At 45.8% G+C, this 21,828-nt stretch overlaps 1 protein-coding gene across 1 annotated transcript in view; it reads right to left on the bottom strand.

Annotated features, from left to right (window-relative positions):
- Positions 1-9,188: 9,188 nt before the first annotated feature.
- Positions 9,189-21,828, bottom strand: part of CCND2 (cyclin D2) — a 30,061-nt gene continuing 17,421 nt past the window's right edge. Inside the window, exon 5 of the mRNA XM_038576513.1 lies at positions 9,189-14,732. Coding sequence (XP_038432441.1) covers positions 14,583-14,732 — 150 coding nt within the window. The 3' untranslated portion in view covers positions 9,189-14,582. The remainder of the gene's footprint in view (positions 14,733-21,828) is intronic.

Below are 21,828 nucleotides of genomic sequence, written 5' to 3'. Positions count from 1 at the left end.
ATGGGTGTAGAGCTCTATGTATGTCTGAATCAAGCTTACTTATTATGTTGCTCAATTCTTCATCAATCAATAAATCTAAAAGCTAAGAAAAAAAAAATTTCTGTGTGCTTTATCGCCGAGTTATGTGTTGAGTCCATCACTCTTCCTTGTGACCTTGCTACATCCTATTCTAGCTCCCTCATCTCTTGTCTGCATGACCATGGGAGCCTGTGCTCTTGTAGACTACATAGCATCTCCTACTCATGTGCCAAAGGGATGTCTTTATAATCAAGTCGTACCAGCCCCTTGCTGGAAAATTCTCTAATGGAGTCTCATTGTTGCTAGAACAAAGTCCCAACTATTTACTGAACTCCTACAAGGCCTATGTGACTTGGGCTCCCTCTAGGTCTCCACTCCCATCTCTCTGTCCACTGCCCTTCTTCACCAAGCCCTAGCTATCATGCTTCTTTCTGTTCCTCGACCACGACGTGCTCATTCCTGTCTCAGGGTCTTTGCAGTTTTTGTTCTTTCTGCTTACAAGGCTCTTTCCCAAGATGTTTAAGTGGTTATTCCCTTCCAGCTTTCAGATCCTGACTCAAGTCCCCTTGTCAAGAGGCCTTCACTCAAGCAAAGTAGCCTGCCTGGTCACTATCATCCCATTTTATCTGAAACTATCTCATGCATTTACTGTTTTTACAAGTTGATCACCTGTTTGTCTCTGCTGGCATGTAAATTCCTTGAGGCTAGGGTGTAGCTTGTTCTCTTTCCTGTCTTCAGTGCTTAGAGTAGTGCCAGACACATCATAGGAACTCAGTATTTACCACCATTGGAAATCATGTTCCTAAGGAATATCTATGATATGGTAACATTCCTCTGATTCATGATTAAATGAAAAAAAAAAAAGGATAGAAAACTATTCACTGTGAGCCTGATATTATAAGAAAAAATACATTTGAAAAAAAGACAAGAAGAAACATGTTATTTGTGTCAAAGATTTCCCTAGGTGATATTTATAATTTTAAAAATGCTTGTGCTGTTTTTATTACTAAGGGACTTTTTCCATAAATATATGCAAGATGCCTTTTAGAAGGAAAACCCATTCAGAGGGTGGCTGAGAGAGAATGTGTATATTGTTCTCTGTAGGTAGCCACTCGCCCATGCCAAGGCAAGCCAATTTAGGATTATTAGCATTTAATATAGTAGAACTGAATATTCAAAAAGAAATCTGAGTTGATGGGTATGTGTATTCTCGGTATTTGTTCTGTTTACTTTTACAGAGTTTGGCTCTGATTATGTTACTTTATGATTTTTTTTAAGGTTTTATGTATTTATCCATGAGAGACACAGAGAGAGGCAGAGACATAGGCAGAGAGAGAAGCAGGCTCCCGGCAGGGAGCCCAACGGAGGACTTGATCCCAGGACCCCAGGATCACGACCTGATCTGAAGGCAGATGCTCAACCACTGAGCCACCCAGGCATCCCTTCATTTTATTATTATAAGATAAAGCTGTATAAGACCAGAACAAAGACAAGAAAATGTTAAGACTAACAATGGACAGACAAAACTGACACCAGATACGATTATAAACTGAGAGACTCCAGGACCAACTAAGAATTGTGGTTTTGCAATTACCCAAGTTATTTCTAACAACACTACTCTGCTTTTTCCCTCTATTGCTTTTAAGTTGGAAATTAGAGTGGTTTATGCAAATTTAATAAAAGAGAAAGCCTTGGACTTTTACTGGCAGGGATTTCCTTGCCCCACCCACTGTCATAATTGATTACATGCCGTACCCTGATGGAAAAACAATTTCTAGGCCAATAGAAAATCACAAATACATGGTAAACCATCTGCTTTGTCCAGTGACTGAGAAATAATAATGTGACCGATGATCCGAGCAAGAAGGAGCTGCCAGTCCAACTGTGCCCAGTCCTCCATCATCTTGATGTCTGAAGGTGGAGGGAGATTTGTTTTGGCAGCCACTCTGCCAACATCTGACATCTGTCATCCATAGTTCTCCATTATTGCTTGTTCCAAAAAAATCATATCTGTCAGTCAAATAGCTTTTCTACTGATGGACAGTGGAAGGATGCCTTCTCAGCCTGACGTGCTTCTGGGGAACTCCCCTTTATTTGACTACATGTATCCACTAATCCCTTTTCATGCCTTGCCTTTGAGCTTGTCACCTACTGCGCAAAAGAACTTTCCCCAAGCCCGAGTTCATTGCTGTTTGGAAAAATGGCAGCAGCACAAGGAGAATACTATGAAAATTATAAATGCTCATGATGTTACTGCTATGAGATCAAGAGTAGCCTCCTCCATCAGGATCCACAGACAAACAACCACCCCCTCCACCCTGGCCTCCTGGGAAATTAACAATTGCATATATAACACCTTTAAAAACAATTCACACAGTATTGATATGTTTGCATGTATTCAGATTGGCCAATTCTTGTTCTTCTTATGTAGTACACTTTACGTGAACTAACTTAATCTTCTTAATCCAGTGAGGTTTCCTGTTTTATAAAAGAACAAGGAAAGTCAGAGATCTTCCTGCTACTCAGTGGAAACCCAGGGATTCAAACCTAGATCTTCTTGCTTAAGTGAGACTCTGTCCACTACGACACCCTGACTCCCCATCACAATACATGTGACAATTTATATGAAACATACAAATGTATGATATAGTCAATAATACTGCAGGCAGAGAGCCAGGACCAGTGTGGGGGGTGGAGGGTAGTGAGTGGGAAGGCCAAGGGTCTTACTTTTGCCACAGCTCTGTCAGAATGCTAAGGAAAAAAGAAGACTTTTACGACCCTAAAATCCCGGTCTCTTGACCCTAGTATCTGTAAAGATTTAGAGTATGAAGCAAATAAGGTGGTAGGAAATGACATATCAAAGCAAATCTTCCATAGTGTCTTCATTTTGACTTTACAGAGATATATGGAAAATATAATAATTGTTTTTGCTTTTTTTTTCAATTTTTTTTTGTGACCTCTATACCCAATGTGGGGCCCAAACTCATGACCCCTGAGGTCAAGAGTCACATGCTCTTCCAACTGAACCAGCCAAGCACCCCTGAATTATTGTTTTTAGACTATCTAAAGCATCAAGACTTTCCAGGAAAGTATTAACCAAGATGCTCAGAAGCTCACTAAACTAAGCCACAAATGGAAAGCTGCAGAAGCCTTGTTCTCAGACCACTTCAGTGCCTCCAGTGCTGGGCAATCCTAACCTAAGATTGGCATGAACCCTTGCAGGGCCTTTGGCAACTACAATCCTGGTAGGATAGGATTTTTTGAATAGTAGTCAGTGTTTTTCCTACAGTATTTTTCCCCTGAATTTTTTTGGTCCTTTATCCTGTGTCCCCTTTTTTAGGGACGGGAAAGTGACAAGAAAGAGGCTAGGAAAAGAATCTCTGTCCCTAGAGGATAATGAAAGTAATCTTGACATAAATAAAGGCTTAAGTGACTGTGTCGTGAAGGCTCCTGCCCTGGACTAGAAAAATTCTCCTGAAAAAAAAAAAAAGAAAGAAAAGAAAAGAAAAGAAAAGAAAAGAAAAGAAAAGAAAAGAAAAGAAAAGAAAAGAAAAGAAAAGAAAAGAAAGAAAGAAAAATTCTCCTGGCTGAGAGGAAGGGAAGGAGTGTCAGTGGGTCTCTAAGTAGGGACAAATTAGTGATGTGATTTTTCTAAATGAAATAAGCTTTGTGGTTTGGGGGAAAGGAGGCACTGCTCCTTTCACAGGAGGAGCTCCCCTGGAGGTGGAGAGACCCCTGTGCAGTTCCCTGGACAGTCCCAGCCGAGTTTGGGAACAGCAGAATATTTCTTTTACGTTCCAGAATAGCAAAAAAATCACCGAGAAAGGCCCAGTAGCAGTGTTTGCAATTTTCTTGAAATATTTCAGAATATGTGGACTCCGTGTGTGATTCAAGTAAGCTATAACCCAGATGCTACAAGCGTTCTTAGTTGGCTCCAGCTGCTATAATGGAATACCATCAGTGGGATGGCTTGAACAGCAGACATTTGTTTCTCACAGTTCTGGAGGCTGGAAGTTCAGGACTGGGTGCCAGCATAGTCAGGTTCTGGTGAGAGCCCTCTTCTGGGTGGTGGACCACCTGCTTCTCTTTGTATCCTCACGAGGTGGAGAGAGAGCTAGCTAGCCCTCTGCCTGCTTCTTATAAGGGCCCTAATCCTATCTGTAACCCAATCACCTCCCAATGTCCCCACCTCCAAATACCATTACAACTGTGGGGGGGGGGGACAGGGACACAAATATCCAGTCCATAATATGTCTCAATCAAGAATGTACAGTCTAAAAAAAAAGAATGTACAGTCTAAGGGTGGTCCAGAGGGAGAATCATAGTCCACACAGGAACTTCAGTTACCGGTGTCTTGACGGATCATGGATACTTTAATTAGCGTCCTGAATTTAAGAAATGAGGCTGTATTGGTGAAAATAACAACCTGTCAATGATAACAATGCAAGTTAGCTCTGGGCCTCCCTGAAATCAAGATGGGTATATTGACCAGCTGAAGCCATCTCAGAGGTACTCCCCACCGCTGAATAAATAGCCAGCACCTCGTATCTTAAACAGTCTTCTGTCCAGCCATAGGATCGGGAGGCCTTCTGATCACTTGTTTCTGATTCTAAAGAGAATCCTAGCTTTGGAATATTTACCTGGAGGAAGGAAACCTTCATGCAAGGTGTCAGTAGAGACAGAGTCCTGTGCCATTACAGCACTGGGGGACAGAAGGTATTAAGCATTTAGGGCCTGCTGTGTCAGCTAGTGTCTGTATGGAGGTGCTGCAAAATTTAGTCCAAGCTTTGCTTTCACTGTAAGTTGATAGCAAGATTGCAACGGAGTGGCCAATGCTCACACACTTCAAATTTTCTAATGGCTACAAATATCGACCAGGAGACTAAGAATTTACTTACGTCAGTATGCAACGTCATCGATCCTGAAAGGGCTCTGCAGGCTTGAACTGGAGGCCTGAGGATCACATCTCCACCCCTCCCCTCCATCCCACCCTGAGGGCTGGGGCTAGGCAAACCTAAAGGAGAATGCAAACCTGGGAAGACAGAGGACACACTGAATGGCCTGAAAGGCAGATTCTTCTAGTAAAAACTAGTTAGGGGAAAATAATTATATCCCTACACATCTGAGTTCTGGGCGGACAATCATAGTGGCTACACATTTACAAACGACATGTACTGAGAGGAACCTACCTGAACAGAATCACTGCTTCTCGGTTTAGAGGCAAGGCAAAAATGCCACTTTCAGAGTTTAAATCCACCAAACACTTCTCCTTAGACTTCAAAGCCCTTTTTTTTCTCTTTGGACCTTGTCTTCATTGAAGGGAACATTCCATTGGGTGATTTTAACGAGTGGTATCCTGGGGTGGGGTGGGGGGTGGATACGTACCATTTAAGTCAGCCACAGCTGGGTTCTGGTCCAACTCTGATAACTTACCCTGAGCTGCGTGACCCTCCAGACACTTCATCACAAAATGAAGTATCAGATGCATAGTCAGTTGTGTGGATTACATAGGTTGCTCGGGAAGGACTCCTTTAAAACCACAAAATGCTGCCTTATTGGCTGGGCTGAGTAGGTAAACAATTGGTACCTGCCGGTGACATTCATTTTTAAAGACTGAATTAGGTGCCTGTCTCACATACCACCTTAGCCTGAGGACTGTTACTATTTATCAAGCTCTGGCTATATGCCAGGCATGCTGAAGCGCTCAAATGGATTAACTCAGGAAGTACTATTATTATTTTGCCCCATTTCAAAGATGAAGGACCCGGCTCACTACAAAGCTAGTGTAGTGGACCAATGGGGATTCCAGAGCAGGAAGCCTGCAAGAGTGCTGTGTTGTTTGCCACTACATTCAGTAGCAGGCGTCCTGTGACTTGTCTGTTTCTGCCATTGACCATTGAGATCAAGCAGTGCAGGGACGTTGTTCCTGGAAAAGTAGATGCTGAAGAAATATTTGTTGAATGAGGTTTTTGGTGCAGAATGCCTGGCATCTGACCAGCCCTACACAGTCTGTTGGAAGAATGAGCAGTGCCAGGGAGCCCTACATGTCACTTTAATGGACAAGATCACTGAAATAGCCACGGGATTTGTATTGTATCAACAGATCTAAAAATCTTAGAGGGGCATCTTCTTGTGGGGTCACTGAGATACCACAAGAAGGAAAAGTGGCTACAGAAACAGAGAAAAAGCTCATCTTGAACCCTGTCCACCTGGCCTACCTGCAGACCTCAGTGTGGACTGAGTACTAGGGTCTGGAAGGAATTTCAAAAATCTGGCCCAGCACCCAGGTATCTGATAACTAAAAACCCATAAAGAGGGAAAGGATATTATGAAGCCTCATGAGGAGTAGAGGTCTGTAGTCTGTATTTGGGACAAAAAAGTGGAGGGAGAGTCCCAGACCTGTACTGCTCCACCTGAGGCGTGCAGGGGGTCCTACTTCATAGCAGACTGGTAAGACAGAAACATTTCAGAGGCTGCAGAGGTGCAAGCACGGTAGGGGGCACGCAAGTGATGTCAGTGAGTGAACCAGGTTCAGTGGGTGTTGGGGAGCAGAGAAGGGGTCAGACCATCCTTGGCTGCAGCCCTGACTGCCCCTCAGGCCGGTCGTTGCCAGGACGTGGATTTACCAAGAGTAGTTAAAATCCTGACTTGTATGTGAAAGCTCTCATCTTACGTTAGCAAGTAAGTCCAAGGCAACTTATATCACAGTGGGCGCCCAGCTGAGTATGTCCGCAGGCTGCCAGGTGGCCAATCACAGAGAGGAACGAGAAGTCATGAATCCCACCAACCATTCCCAGATGGAGTCAGAATGTCGTAGTAGTAGTAACTGAGAGAGAAGCAGGTGAGGGAACCGCTGGGCCCTCCCGTGGCCAGAGAGAGGGCTTGGTTCTGGGCAGTCTCCCTGCACCTGGCTGTGCAGGGATCAGTTTGTAAGTTGTTCTCACCTGGGGTGTTAGCGCCACCTAGTGGACTTGCCAGGAAGCACCGCATGTTTAGACCTCTGTTGACTCCACAAAGGGGCCAGAGGGTAATCAGGGATGAGGGCGACATGTCAGAGAAAGCCAAGGCAAATCACAAGTGAGATGGAAGCCATGTTTTGGATAATCAGAAACTCAAAGCTCCAGGGGGATGCTGAGATGGGGTCAGAGGGGACAGCCGACCTCTGCCTTGCCTTCTCAGGCCACTAGGGCTGCTTGACTGAGCCTGCAGTCAGAGCTGATGGACCTTGCCTGTCCTCTGTCCTCCGTGCGGGGGAGGCCCCCAGGGCCCTGAGTGTGAAAGCCACCAATCATCCTCTGGAAAGTACCAGCCTTAGTTCTTTGAGCCTAGGACGAATTAGGTGGGTGGGAATCCCAAATTAGTGTTTGTAGCTGAGTTCATCCTGTTTTGTGAGGATAATGTCTGTTTGCAGCATTTCAAATTCGTTATATTATGTATGTTCGTCAAGCTATTTGAATATTTTCCCTTCACTTTTAATTTGCATTACCCATCCATTTCCCATCCCTTTATTTTTGGACAAGGTCATATTGTTTCTACTGTTGTTTCCAAACTGTGCTGCATCTCACCAGAAGGGTTTTCCTAAAACTCATTTGCTTCGGGAAACCCATCCTGTCGCCTGCACCATAGTAGCAGGGAAGAAAAAATCAGGTGTGATACTCAGTTTTGAATACTCGTTTCATGGCAGTGTGTTGAGTATTAGTAAGCCAATTGGGACGCTTTATTTTGGTGTTACCTCTGTGTACTGCATAAAAGTTCCTGATCTTTAGGAAAGTCGTAAGAAACATGAAAGTAGTCAGTAGAGCACAAAAGACCTGGTATTTCTAGTTCTTCACTCCATTGCTCCTTCCACTTTGAGAGAGTGCACTTTTGTCTTTGCCTCAGGTTTGAGATTTTTCAAGTGTATGATGAGATGCCTCTGAAAGAGCATGTAAAGGGGCCCTTAGATTTATCACTAGCCAGCTGTGGGGAATGGAGTGCCAGCTTTGTCAGCTTCCTTCCCACCCTTAAACATCCACAGTTCTGAATGGGAGAAGCCTGCGGGGCTACCGGATGGCATTTGGAAGGAGTGGTGTTATAGTGTTAGTAACAGATAGGCACCAATACTGCAGGCCAAACAGTTGGGGGACGAGGGGGGAGGGACCCAGCTGTATAACAGGTCAGGTGGTACAGAAGAGAATTCCATGGATGGTTAAGAGTGGCAACCAGAGTCATTGGAAACTCCCAAGAGACCTCGCAGACTCCACTAGGCAGAAACTCAAGAAAAAAAGCTATTCCTGCTTGTCACCATTGGTGACTGTCAGTGGGGGATGGAGATAAAGGAAAATTTCTAGGGTCCTTGTATGATTAGAAATCCTGTTTGGTGGAGTTACTTAACAGGCAATGTCTTAATCTGGACTTTCCAAATGACCAGTATTAATATTACTGTTGCAGTTCAGGTCAGAAATAAGCTGGAAACAGCCTCCAATGCCTCTGAGAGAGACAGAGAACTCTACCAAGCAGGAATGTTTATAGCAACATCAAAATGGCTATGAAGCCATTGCCCTTTGCATTACTCATCACTTTTGTGAAAAAGGCTGGTCTGAGGAGCTGAGGTCCACAAGCAGCTAGGACCGGGGCCTGGCAATTCATTAAGTGTTGACTCTCCTACCCTCTTCCTAGGCTCTGTCTCACCACTCCTCCCCCAAGAGTAATTATGGCCCAGTCCTCACAGGAGAGTTAAAGGCCAGATCAGGAATCAGGTGGGAGCTGTGAAGAGTGGCAGACTGGAGCCAAGAAACCTACAGACGTAGAGTTCTCCAGAGACTGCCCAGAATCTGGAGATGGCACCCAGTGCCTCTGGCACCTCCCAAGGCAGGAAATACTCACTCATAACAAGAGTGAATAGCTGGCAATAATCAGGACTTAAGCCCAGTCGTAACAGCAGGGATTTGCCCACCTCAGGAAGGTGGGCTGAAGCTTCTAGTTTATGACCCAGCTCCCCAGGGGACCCAAAATGGAGAAAAAAGGGTTGCCAATTATTTTTAATAACACATATACACATGTAGATTACCCTCCAGGTTAGGATTTGTTTTATGCCACTACCAATTGTTGCCAATCTGAGTTCTGACATGAGAAAATGCGTTCTATTCTGAGGGCTGCTGGTCTATAAATAAGTCAAAGTGGCCAGAGAATTTAGGTCAAGGTGAGTTTATTGTCCAAATAGCATAACCTAATTGCATCCAAAACCATTTGCAAATCCATCTTTAAGCTGGTCAGAATAACAGGCCATTATTTTTAAAAATCACTTAACACTGAACAGACAGGACCTCTTAAAAGGCAGCTGACTATACCATGTCACCATCATAACCAATAAAACATTTTTCCATACTTCCTAAAAACCTTTTGCTTATACCGATCATGCTACTTTAGCACTTGCTAGCATCCCGACCAAATAAACACCCACACCTCTTATAGAGTACACTGTGAGAGAATAACATTGACTCGATATGGCATCACACTCATTTTAAAGCAAAAAAAAAATTATAATAATAATAAAAGAAGTCCAAGACGAGAAACTGTAACTGAGAGAGAAAGAGATCTGAGGTACACGGTACAAGGGTAATGAACATAATGGAAAAAATCCAATGGCCCAGTGATTTGCTGGGGATTTAAGAGTTGGCCAACAGTAAGAAACAAAAACCAATTAAAAAAAAACAAAACAAAAACTTTTTTTTTTTTTTAAGGACAGGCACCTGTCAAAATACATTGGATACTGTAATGGCTACAGTCAGTAAGGCACTTTTTTCCCCAAAGTAGGCTGCAGGCAAAGGGATAAACGTTGCAACTACAGCGTGCATGTGTACATTTGCTGATGGCTTCTTGAAACCTGAGCCAAGAATCGAGTCTGATAGTCCAGCCAAGTCTAAAAGCAGAGACACACAACTGTATGAGAATAGCTCCAGCTTAAAGGACTGTTCTGGGTTGTTTCGAATCCAGAATCATGAAAAGCCACATGGTATCAGAAAGTCATAAACATCCTCCTGAATCTTCCTGCCCTATCTTGTACAAGTGGATGACAGCATGAGTGGCTCTTACAAGCTGCTCCGAGCCCACACCAATAGAAGCCTGCACTCATTCTATAGCTACAGTTTGTCGGCTTAGGGGGACTTTACTGTCTCAGCACTAATTTCCCTTTTAAAGCTATTCTCAGGGTTGGACTGTCTCAAAGATAAACAAAGAGGAATCCTTTTGGCTTAGAAACCAACAGGCTTACTCAGACTTCCTCCCCATTCCTACCACCCATTACCACACTACCAATATTATCTTCTTGAACTAGAAAATCATTATTTACATGATATAAGGTGCAAGTCTATTTCTTCTCCCAGCCTTGCCCCCTGTGGCCCATGGAGAGAAAATACCCCCACCCTCTTTGAGAAAGTCATCCAATCCTGCCTAATGCTCTTCACCGCAGTCCTAGAGCTCCCCCCGGGGGCAGTGTGGAAAGGCCCAGAGGGTGCCAGGCCACAGGAAAGCTACAACTCCCTCTGAAGAGAAGCCTATCCTGCTGGCAAAGGGATGCAGTGCAACGCTGTCAGGGTTGCTTCCTCTGAGCCATGCATGGCCCTAACCTGCCTGGGAAAAGAAGCAAAACAAGAGCCTCTTGTACAGAGCACGTAGACCAAAGGGGATCTGACTAGAAGACATGGTGAGCTCTTCAGTGGGGTCCTGGGGCAGTTCCAGAATAAAGCCTCCTTTAAGACAAGCCCCTTTCTCTGAGGATCCCTCCGCTGAACACAGGAAGACATTCTACTGAGGGACCTGTCCCCTGCTTCCACCTGCAGGCTTCTTGGCTCTTAGGAACCTGCATGGAATTGAATTATGCTTAGCATATATTTTTGGCATACTAGGATTTTCCCCCCTGGGATTTGGCCAAAATAGGGGAAGGAATAAAATTTGGCAGGCTAGGGGAACAATTTAGCCCCCACTGATGGAGAAAAACAGTTAACAACAATGACCAAAAACAAAGTAAAACAAAACAAAACAAAAAACAAACCAACCCCAAAACCAAAAACCAAAAGCCCAGAGAGGAGGAAGAACAGATAAAAGGACAACAAAGTAGCAGATGACCAGAATAGGCCTGGAACCCCATTTGTGGGAGGTGAGAAAGAGAAGAAAAATCCATGGGGGAGAGCTGACTTTCCTCTCATGCAAAAACTCCTAGCAAGGAGACCAAGATCTAAGGAGAGGGCATCAGCTACTGTAACAAATCCAAGCTTCTTTCTTTTGTTTAAGGAGGGGGTAGGGCAGAAAACCCAAAAGACCTAGCACCTTCCCCATCAGCAACCCGTCCCATCACACTAGGCCCCGAAGAAAAGAAGGAGAAAAAGATCAGAAGGCCCCAATGGCACCCAGGCTCCAGGATAACAGACTGGGAGAGTCTGCAGGTCTGTTCCCTTCCTCATTCATCAGTCAGCTTCTCTCATTTGCCGCTGCTGTTTGAGCGTAGGGACAGTCACTGTTAGGTGACTTTGTACCTTGCTTTCTTTAGGCTCCAAGACTCCTAAGGACTTTAGGGACCGCGCCTCGTTTCCATTCCGTGTTACTCCTCAGGGCCCGAAAGAGGGTCCCATGCAAAGTGAGCTCTTGACAAAACCCTGGCTGCTCAGCTGTCCTCTCTGAAACTTCAGAATTCACCACCCACTGTCCTACCAGAAACTCCCTAGAATTCTAGGGTCGTACTAACTCGCCAAATCCTGAACCCTTCCAAACATACTTCAAGAGACACAGACTCACCCGGAGTGGCATCTCTGTAGAGACGCAGCCTCTCCACCTCCCTCCCACCACCATTCTAATACTCATCTGACCTAGTTTCCCAATCATGCCAATTCGATGCAATGCAAAGCCTGAACACCACTGAGTGCCACTTAGCAGAGGGGCTGGCCTGCTGCAGTCTAGAGACAGGTGGGAGAAGGAACCCTTGTGATCCTACATGCTGCCGATTCACATGCCCACAGATCCAGGCCTATAAAAGTCTCGGAGATGATCCAACTGGGGATGGCCATATCAGGGGAGGGGAAAGAGAAAAGCAGATGAAAGCCCTGTTTTAAGAAAGGGCCACAAGATGATCTCCAAATAGCCTGCTAGAACTCTTTTCAACCTGTCTCCTGATGCCTGGTACCTAAGTGCTAGTTATGACTTCCTAGTTCACTGCATGAAGGTTTGTGCCGAACATCTGCCCTGGGGGTTGGGGGAGGGGAAATCCCATGGTTCAATTGTATTTTTTCCATCATGATGAGGATACCGGAGTCAAAATGGAAGCCTGATGACCTTCATGACTGAAGAGGTCCCTGGGTGTCAGACCCCAGGGCCAAACCCACCCGACCCTCCACCTGAGAGGGGCTTGTGGCCCCCTCGCCAACTTCTCCTTTCCCCACACTATAACGGCTCCCAAGCAGAAACTATGTGGTTGTGAGGTATTATGAAAACAAAAATGTGAATCATTTTCTTTTGTAGCTATTGACTTTGTCCAGTAAACCTGAGGTAAAGAATGCTGTCTTTGAAGAATATGAGAGAGAGAGAGAGAGTGAGTGAGAGAGAGAGAGAGAGAGAGAAAGAGAGAGAACCAAAAAGGATTAAAAAAAAAAAACCAAACAAACAAACAAAAAAAAAAAAAACCCAAACCATGAATACGCTACCAGAAGAAAAACTATGGAAGGGCTTTTCCAGTACGAAGAACTCCTATCTCAACCATCTACTTCAGGACTTGGAATTTAAGCAGTAAAATAATATATTATAAAAATGTTTATAAAATAGCAGCACACTCTGTGAAACATTACAGCTAGGTACTGTTAATGTGAATAAGAATGAATGATCTTAGCTTCTTAGCAGCGCAAAAAAAAAATAATCATAAAAAACTGAACACAATAAAATGAAAAATAAGAGACCCTTAGATTTTTCTCCATCTTCAACCCTCATACTACGAAACAAGGCAGAATCTGTGTATAAAATAATTCTTCAAAGCAGCCCTGTTCTGATTTTTCTTTCTAACTTAAAAAGGAAAATATTTTAATAGCTTCATTACCTGTCAATCATAATTGTGCAAAAAAAAAAAAAAGTTGTTGCTCCAACCTCTTTGCTAAATGAATGCCTCTAAGAAGTGGAGAGGAAAAAAAAATTCAAGTACGCTGAATACAACTTTGCAATGAAATTAACGAAAAACGGAAAAGGGAACAAAATGCCACACTCTGATATTCAGCTGTCTGTCTGCACCAGCAAGAACTTTTCTTTCCATGTCCAAAGGAGAAGTCTATAGATGGGAATTAAGATCTTTCTTTGCCATCAAAATGATAACAGATCTTTGTAGGCTTTTTGGAGGAATGTTGTGATGGGAATGTCAGTGGAAAGGGGTGTCTCTTGGGTCCTGGTAGGGATACCAGAACTGTGTACAGAGAATGTCAGATACCAGAAGTGAATAGTCATGCGACTGGGGGCAGGAGGGGAGGAGGAGCACAGGAGAAGAAGGGAGGAGTCTATTCAGCATGACTTGCATAAACCATCCCATCTATCTCTCAGGAACAATTTTTCAAAGTGCTTTTCGAATGGAATGGTTTATAACAATGCTAAACTGTGGACCAGACATGCCAATCAGCACCAAAAATCAGTTTTTTAATAAAGGATGCCAAGGTCACATTACCCTCTTGAATACATTAAGAGAAAAGATTCCATAGAGAAGAGATTCCATTCCAGATCCCACCCTTGCTCCCCATCTGCCTCCATTTCATAGGAGTTTTGGTTATGGCCCAAAGCTAGATTGCCCCGTTTGATGAAAATATGGTGGTGTCCGCCACGAACCACGTTTGGAAGAAGAAGCAAGATGTCAAAAACACATGAAACCCAGAATCCAACCACCTGTGTCCAACTGGCAAAATAAAACATATTTTTTTAGGTAGCAGCTACTGTAGACAGCAAGAGTTCGTACTAGAGATTCAGCTATGCTCCTGACTTAGTAATAAACAGGTGGTCGAGAGCAAAGGTGCTTCTACCTCCAAAATGGTTCAATCAGGTTGAGAGAGATTGTTTTGTACTCCCCTCCCTATCGTGTCCCTTATTTCTAATTCTTTCTTGAGTTCATTGCTTTGCAATCTAATAATGCCATAAATGGCACACGCAGTTCCTTGAAATTATCCTACAAGGGGTGTGTACATGCTAGTTCATAACATGAAAAAAAAAAAGCCTCCTCTAATTTGTTCCCATATTTGCAGGCGTACATTTTCTCTAGCTACTCTGCAGGTTTTCCTGTAAGCATTTTACTATTTTAACATAATCAAACAATAACTGTTCGCATATACAAGGGATTCCCTTCTGTTGTACTTCAAATAGGCACCAAATGCTTTTTTGTTACTCTGTTTTATAGGACCTTTTTCTCTCACTTCTAAAAGATCTTTCAATATGCTCTAGGTGGGGGCTGAATTTTTTTTTTTTTTTTTTTTTTAAGTTTCATCCTAAAACATAAAGAACAAAACACAACCAGAGAGAAGGAGAGAGCAGATGGGAATACGTCTCTCCCATTCGGCCCGACTGCATCCTCACAGGTCAATATCCCGCACGTCTGTAGGGGTGCTGGCCTGGTCCAGTTCATCCTCGGACTTGGACCCATCCCCCTGGTCCTGGCGGAACTGCTGCAGGCTGTTGAGCAGCACCACCTCAATCTGCTCCTGGCAGGCTTTGAGGCAGTCCTAGAAGGAGAATGGGTCAGACCAGAGCGGTTAGGAAGATCAATAGTGTGCAGAGCATTCACGAAGAAAACAAGACACAATTTAAGCCTCGCACACGACACGCTAGTCTCCCCGTAGAAAGAAGCACAAAGTAAAGGAGAGGTGCTAGAGCAGGGCCGCAGGACCACACTGCTCCCTCCAGGTGGGGCCCACAACCAACAGCATCAGCACCGCTTCGGAGCTTGCAGAAAAATGGCCAAATCTCAGCCTGCACCTGACAATCTGGCCCAGGTGCTGGGCTGTTTGTGGATGTGCGGCACCCGATAATCAAAGCCCCACCCGGGTGCTTTCTGTTTGTGGACACTGGGAGGTGACGGAGAAAAGGCAAAGGCCAGCACTACACAGAGCCACAGATCTAGCCACAGATCTGTAGCACCTGAGGGATGGATACGAAGAGAATGGACTGAACTGTACTCACAGAAACCACACAAGCTCTTAAAAAGAACTTTTTTTTCTTTCTGCTTACTCACCACCCTCCATTCTCATAAAAACCCAACCCAGAATGTTGACAAAACTCAGGACATTTGAGCTGTCCACTTTGGGAATTAGTAAGAATTTGCAGCATTGTTTGATATTAGTCTATATTTGGTAGGGAAAATTCAGAGTAAGTCTGCCCCAGGCAGAAGCTTCTGTTAGTGGGGTGCCAAGGAGCATGTGGCAACGCAACTCATGGGTGTCACTGGGAGGGGCTGGGTCCTGCCACGATGTGGGATGTGAACTAAAGAATATCGTTCTTAGCATTATACTCCCTCTCTCCTCTGGAAGGCTACCTTTCTGCACTGAAGCAGCATATACATATGGAAAATATGTTAAATGGACTCTGCTTGGGTCTTTCCTCACCTTAAGGTGCTTCCCTTTTGTTGATTTCACTGTGCAATTTTCGCTGCCTGGAGGCTACAGTTTGCCAAGCATAAAAGCATTATCTTTATTTTCCCACAATCTAAAATAAAGTTGGACTTAACTACTCAGCGACACAGTTTCCGTACCCCCAAATTTTCCATTCCTACCTTGTCCATTCCACATTTCAAACTACAGCTTTTTACGAAAATTAAGAGCAGGAACAGCAGCTGCCCGATTGCTAAGGGCAGAGGTGAAATATCACCCAGAATGTAAGATGAACAAAGAGGGAAGAGTAGTATTTGCGACGCACCCACCACACTTGGCAGGCAGCAGCTAGGTCATTTCACTTCTTGGATCCGTTCCCCAACTTGTAAAATAAAACACTCATAGGGTAAAGGCCAACAGAGATAATATATATAAGGTGCTAAATTCTATAAATGAACACCATTTATTGTGAATAACAACAAATTCGTCCTGGAGTCGGAAAGAATTCTTTAGATTTCTTGAAGATAAGGTATGGATAAGCATTTGCTCCAGATTGGTGAAGGGGCACTGTGTGTCTGGCGCCAGCGGGGGAGTGTGGAAGACAGACAGAACCCAGAGATCTCTTTGCCACCCTGAGCAAGCTGAGGAGTCCGGCACTGGCAACCAAGGGCCCAGCATCATCTCTCAAACTTCTGTAGCATGTCCTGGTCACCGCCCCCCCAACCTGTCTAACCCCCTATTGACTGGAAACCTTCCCTGGGCTCCTCCTCCAAAGCCCAGTCCCCAGGGGCTGTGCCCCCAGGTCACTCACCACTTGCCCAACAAGCCCGAGGGTAAAGGCTAAAGGCATAATGTTTCTAAGGGCACTTCCATTTCAGTAGAGGATTTCAGAAACCTGGAACCTTATAGTCTAAAGAAAATTGATCTTAAATAAAGTCAAAGCTGGTGTGGGGGTAAACAAGGGGAACAAATGACTATAGGCAAATGACTCTTGGCTGTTCCTTGGGAAGGTCCTGCATCAGAGATGGACAGTGGGGCCCACTGTCAGTTTTCCTTCCGCAGCTGGAATAGTTGGCTTGTTCTCCACTTAACCACCATCTGAAGAAGGGGACTTGTTCCGAGAGGCCATGTTGGTGGCTTAACACCATCCTCAAACACCCTATGTCAGGTCTCAGGTGCCCTCCACCCTCCCTGGCCCACCTGCACTCCTCAATGAGAAATGTGGAGGCGCAGAATTTAAATATTATTTTCCTCTTTTTTCTCGTTGAGAATAATGAGTTGAATCCAGCCCGTTGTTATGGGATGCCCCTCCACTACAGAGGTCCTTCAGGAGCTATTGGAGGTCATGTTTAAAAGGTTTTCTCTAGGAGGCAAGGGGAATGAGTCAGAACCCCTCCACACATAGAGATGGTAGCTGCATGCTTGCCTCCGTGGAAGACCAATCCTATCCAAGCACGTGGCATAAAGAGCTTTTTTTTTTTTAACCTCAAGTATCATTAACATACAGTGTAATATTAGTTTCAGGTGTGACATAAAGAGCTTTTATTATCTAAAGAGGATGGCAGGATTCTCCGCTGATCAAGAGACTGTGTGTGTGTGGCCGGCGTAGGGGAGGGAACACACACACAATATGTCTGAACCACTAAAATAAAAAAGAGATGCCAGCCAGGTGTCAGCAATGAGGCCTCTTTAACAAGAGAGCTTCATATGACACAGCCATTTGGTGAAGACTTCCTGACGGGAAAGTCGTGTAGAAGACGTTCGTCTCCAACATGAAACACAGCACCTCCTGGCCAATCCTGTCCAGCTTTCCTTCCTCAGAGGCTCTATTTCAGTGCCATGGGGAGGTCATCAGGGTCAGTCCACCTTCCACTCCCAAAATATGACCAACTCCATGATCATCCCCACATTAGCCACACCAGCATCCCTGAGAAAGATGGTCCTCCAAATGAGGAGACAAAGCAAAAGAACCTGATCTGGGGCCATACAGAGTTTTCCATTTTGGGGTCACCAATAATTCTGTTTCTGGCGTTCAGCCTTCCCTTCCAGCAGCCTGAAACCTCAAAGAACAGTTCTGGAAAAAAATCCTACAGGGAAGGCTGGGGCACTGGGCAGTCCCCTCTACTGGACTTTCAGAGCCATGGGACTGAAGATAACATGCCTCGAAGGTCACATTTATGTACATTCCAGCCAAGAACACATGTACTGGTTTTCCCGAATAAAATGAAGGTTTCAAGTAGAACACATTCTTCGATCTAAATTGTAACTGACAATGGCCAGCTCTTGATCTTAGATATCTCTTAAAGAGATAAGTGACTACAGCAGTTACTCAAGAAATGAGGGACCCTGGACCCCATTCCCTTGCTCTCTTCTAGATTCATCTGTGACAGAGCTAAGAAGCTAAAACTCTCTGGGGTCAATCATATCCCCCACTCCTGGAAAGCTCTCTGGGTCCTGTGCCTAACCCTCCTTCGGGCTCCCCTTCTTCACAGCTTGGCTAGTGTCAGTTTGAGTTTTAACCACAGATTGCCCATTCTTAACTCGATAAAAAAAACCTAAGCGTGAGGCCCTGTCTTGTATGAACAGTGTCAGACAGTCCACTCTGTGATGGTAGAGACAGAACTAACTCAGCAACCTCCCTTCCTTGAGACGGCACTCACTCCCTGTATTTCAATACTCTCCTTCAGCATCGTCAGGAACCATTCTTGGACTTGCAGAAAGCATGAGAATTTCCTATGAGCTGATGTTAAGTGAGGAAGAGGAAAATGTGTGGTGGTGCTATTACCTGCAACCAGACACGCCAGCCCCACACAGCCCGTACCTGCCAACTCTCCTGAGCAGCAGGGCAGGACAGTGCATGGGACAGGGGTGCAGGAAGCGGTGACCTGGAGGGACAAGGAACCTGCCTCAACCCCAGCAGGGTTGCTCATGCTGGAAGGTCAAGCTGAGAGAAGGGAATAAAGGCGCGGGGGGGGGGGAGGGGGGGCCAAGTTAAAAGGCCTGAAAAGAAAAGGAGGCAAAGCCAGAGAAGAAGAGAATTATAGTACTTCCAAAGGACACAATCACAAGACGACATGCAGAGGCAATGACAGAAGCGGGGTATCTGGGGGTCCGAGGGGCTTTTGGAGCCCAAATAGCCGCATGCCCTCACTGTACAGCTCGAGAATGGAATTGAAGCTCTCTTGTCCCCTGGTTACATCGGGTTAAAAGCTAAACCTGGCTTTAAATGGGCAAGCCTCCAGCCTCAGAACTCCTACCCCTAAGACCCTCTGCTTCTTCCCAGCTCTAAGGACAGACATATATGGCAGAGAATCTCCAAGGAAGGGAGACGTAGCCCAAGTGGCTGGGGTGGGGTGGGGTGGGGGGCACCGACAGCTCATCCAGTGAAAAGATGCTACGTGCATGCAAAGTGCTGTGGCTCTGGGACCTCTGCTTTCCTGCAGCCTCCGAAAGCACCAGTCATTGTGTTTAGATGCCCCAAATTAAGCTGATTAAAAGGAAAGCCATAATGCTCGTCTGTCAGCCTGGACAGGTGGCACTCCACAGTGCTGGAGGTCGGGCAAACCTCCAACTCCGATGATGATAGGCCCCCTCCCCAGCCCTGGCCCGCCAGCCCCAGAGCCCTGACAGCAGTGTTTGTGATCTCCAGCTCGTGACACGGGTCTCCGACTTCCTCTGCGCGCTGGCTCGGGCTCTGCGCCCTGCACCCTCCTCGGCTCCCATGAATGGGCCGACGGAACTCCTACCGTTAGCCCTCAGTGTAACTGCATCACGCCATTGTCACCACACACGCACTGCACTCAACAGGGGGACAAAGGCTGAATGAGCCCCAGACCCGCGGCCAACTCAGGCAGAGACAACTTAGGAAACTATCTCATTCTTCCTTTCTTCACAGGCTGTTTGGCTTATTTCCTTGCATACCAAATGAAGCCCGCAGAAGAAATAAGGCAGGACAGGGAAGCCTGAGCTTGTGATTCGATTCCGTCCCCCTCTCTGTCCCCAGCCTCCCCTCCAGCCGCTCTTCACAAGGTCCCCCACCACAGGCCCCGTCAAGTCCCCTAAGGACAACCCCAGACCTACAGGGGCCCTTCGGAGAAGGTGTGCCAGGAGCGTGTCTGTGCTGCTCACCGAGGGGAAACAAAGACACGGTGCCCAGGACCCAGACAAGAGCATGGAGTCAAAATCAAGACTTCCTCCATGGCTCAGCGGATGGGATATTAACAACCCGCTGACAACCAAGATCCTAACACAACAGGGTGCCCCTAAGGAAGGGGTGTTCTGGAATCTTCTCTGGGCAGTATTCAACAATGGGACAGGGTTCCGATGTGACCCAGGTAGAAAAGGATGAATCCGGTGACCAGGTGACCAGCTCTGCTCCCACTGAATATCTCCCAACAGGCTCACAGCATCATCGCGGCCCATGAGCCTGACCTTTGCTTTCTTATTAGTTTGTAAAACTGTGTCGTGTGAAGGTGACAGGTTTTGCTCAGGACCCTGGCATGTAATTAACGCTAAGAAATCTAAGGGTTTTCTGAAAGACCTGGGGAGACCAAAGAATGAGCAACACACTCTAAGCCCATCTGCCTGGCCTTTGTGCCTTCCGTTCCTTCCTTCCTGCTTCCCTCCCGCTCTTCAGCATCATTCCCAAGACTCTGCCAGGGGCTCTGGATAAAGAGCGCAGTAAAAGTTGGTTCCCGTTCAAGAGGCTCTATAGACAAGTGAACAGTGAGATAAACGCTGGCACAAAGCACCAGCCGAGTGCCGAGGGGACGGAAGAGGAACCCCGACTCTGCCTGGCGAAGCAGGGAAAGGTTCACCGGGGAACCAGGACGCCCGGTCCCTCCTCTCAAACTCACCCTTGGCAACGGAAACCCCGGTAGAAGTTCCCCCAAAGCCAGCACTGCCTCGCTGGCTGGCGTCTGTTTTTAGCAACACTTATGACTGGAAGGAAAAAGTACTTAAAATATACCACCCTCTGAGACTTTTATTCCCTGTAAAACTGTCAGGCTTCTCACTCAGCTTTCTCTTTGGAATGAAGCATTCCGGTTTATTTTGGCAACCAGAGGGAGTAACAAAGACCAACTTTCTCAGAGCGGCATGGGTCCCTCCTATCAAAGCTATCTGCTGCCCGCCAGTGAGCCAGAGAAGCTTGTGTGCCTACTCCAAGGAATTGAGGGGACCCTCTTTCACCAGTCTGATCCCGATGATGCATGGAGAGAAAACACCATAAGCTCGAACAGGTCACAAATAACAAGGCTCACGGGGTGCGCACGGAACTGCGGGGGTTCCAGGGCACCCTGTCAGCGCTCCGGTTCCCTAGTCCCCTTCCACGAGAGCCGATGCGGCACAATGTGGTCCTGTGTACCTGGCCTCTCCATGGGAGAGCCCAGCACAAACCTGTGGGCATCTCACAGCGTAGGTCTGACAGCGTTGTGTGTGCATGCATGCGTGCGTGTCTTAATTGTGGCAAAATAAACCGAACCTAACAGTGACCACCGTAATCATTTTTAGGTATACCGTGGCATTAAGGATGTTCACTTTGTGATGCAACCATATCCACCATGCATCTCCAGAACTTTCAGGTCATCCCTAAGTGACTCCATACCCGTTAAATAACTCTCCGCTCCTCCCACCCCCTGGGCCCTGGTAACTAACCCGTTTGATTTTCTGTCTCTACGGACGCGACCATCTCCTATAAGTATCTCCTGTAAGTGGAATCATACATTTGTCTTTCTATGTCCAGCTTCTTTCACTCAGCATGTTTTCAAGGCTCGTCCATGTTGTGGCGTGTGTCAGAATTCCGCTTCTTTTAAGGCAGACTGACACTCCATGGCACATACATACCACATTTTGTTTCTCCATTCCAAGGGCATTTTCTATGGCTAATGCCAGGAGGCTTGCATTTCACATTAGGCCTGGTGAGCTCTCTCCCCCAGGTTGCTTCCCTATACTGCATTTATCATAATACTTCAGCATTCATTTCTTGATGATCTTCACGTGCTAGGATTTTGCATGCTTTACTTTTGATTTGCCATACAGTCGCCAAGCTCCTTGAAGTCAGGAACATCATCTCCTCTATTTTCCATACAAGACCCACCCGCCCCAGTTTCTATCTTGGTTCCATCCAGGCCTTGCTCATCATGCAAGTCTTCAACAGTGAGCCTTTAATAAATGCTTCCAGAAATGAATGGAGAGTAAGTGCTTGAGACACACCACTTCTTGACTCATGAAA

The sequence above is a fragment of the Canis lupus genome, chromosome 27, assembly GCF_011100685.1.
Source record: "Canis lupus familiaris isolate Mischka breed German Shepherd chromosome 27, alternate assembly UU_Cfam_GSD_1.0, whole genome shotgun sequence".
NCBI classification, from domain to species: Eukaryota; Metazoa; Chordata; class Mammalia; order Carnivora; family Canidae; genus Canis; species Canis lupus.
This window is presented reverse-complemented; position numbering and strand designations above follow the sequence as displayed.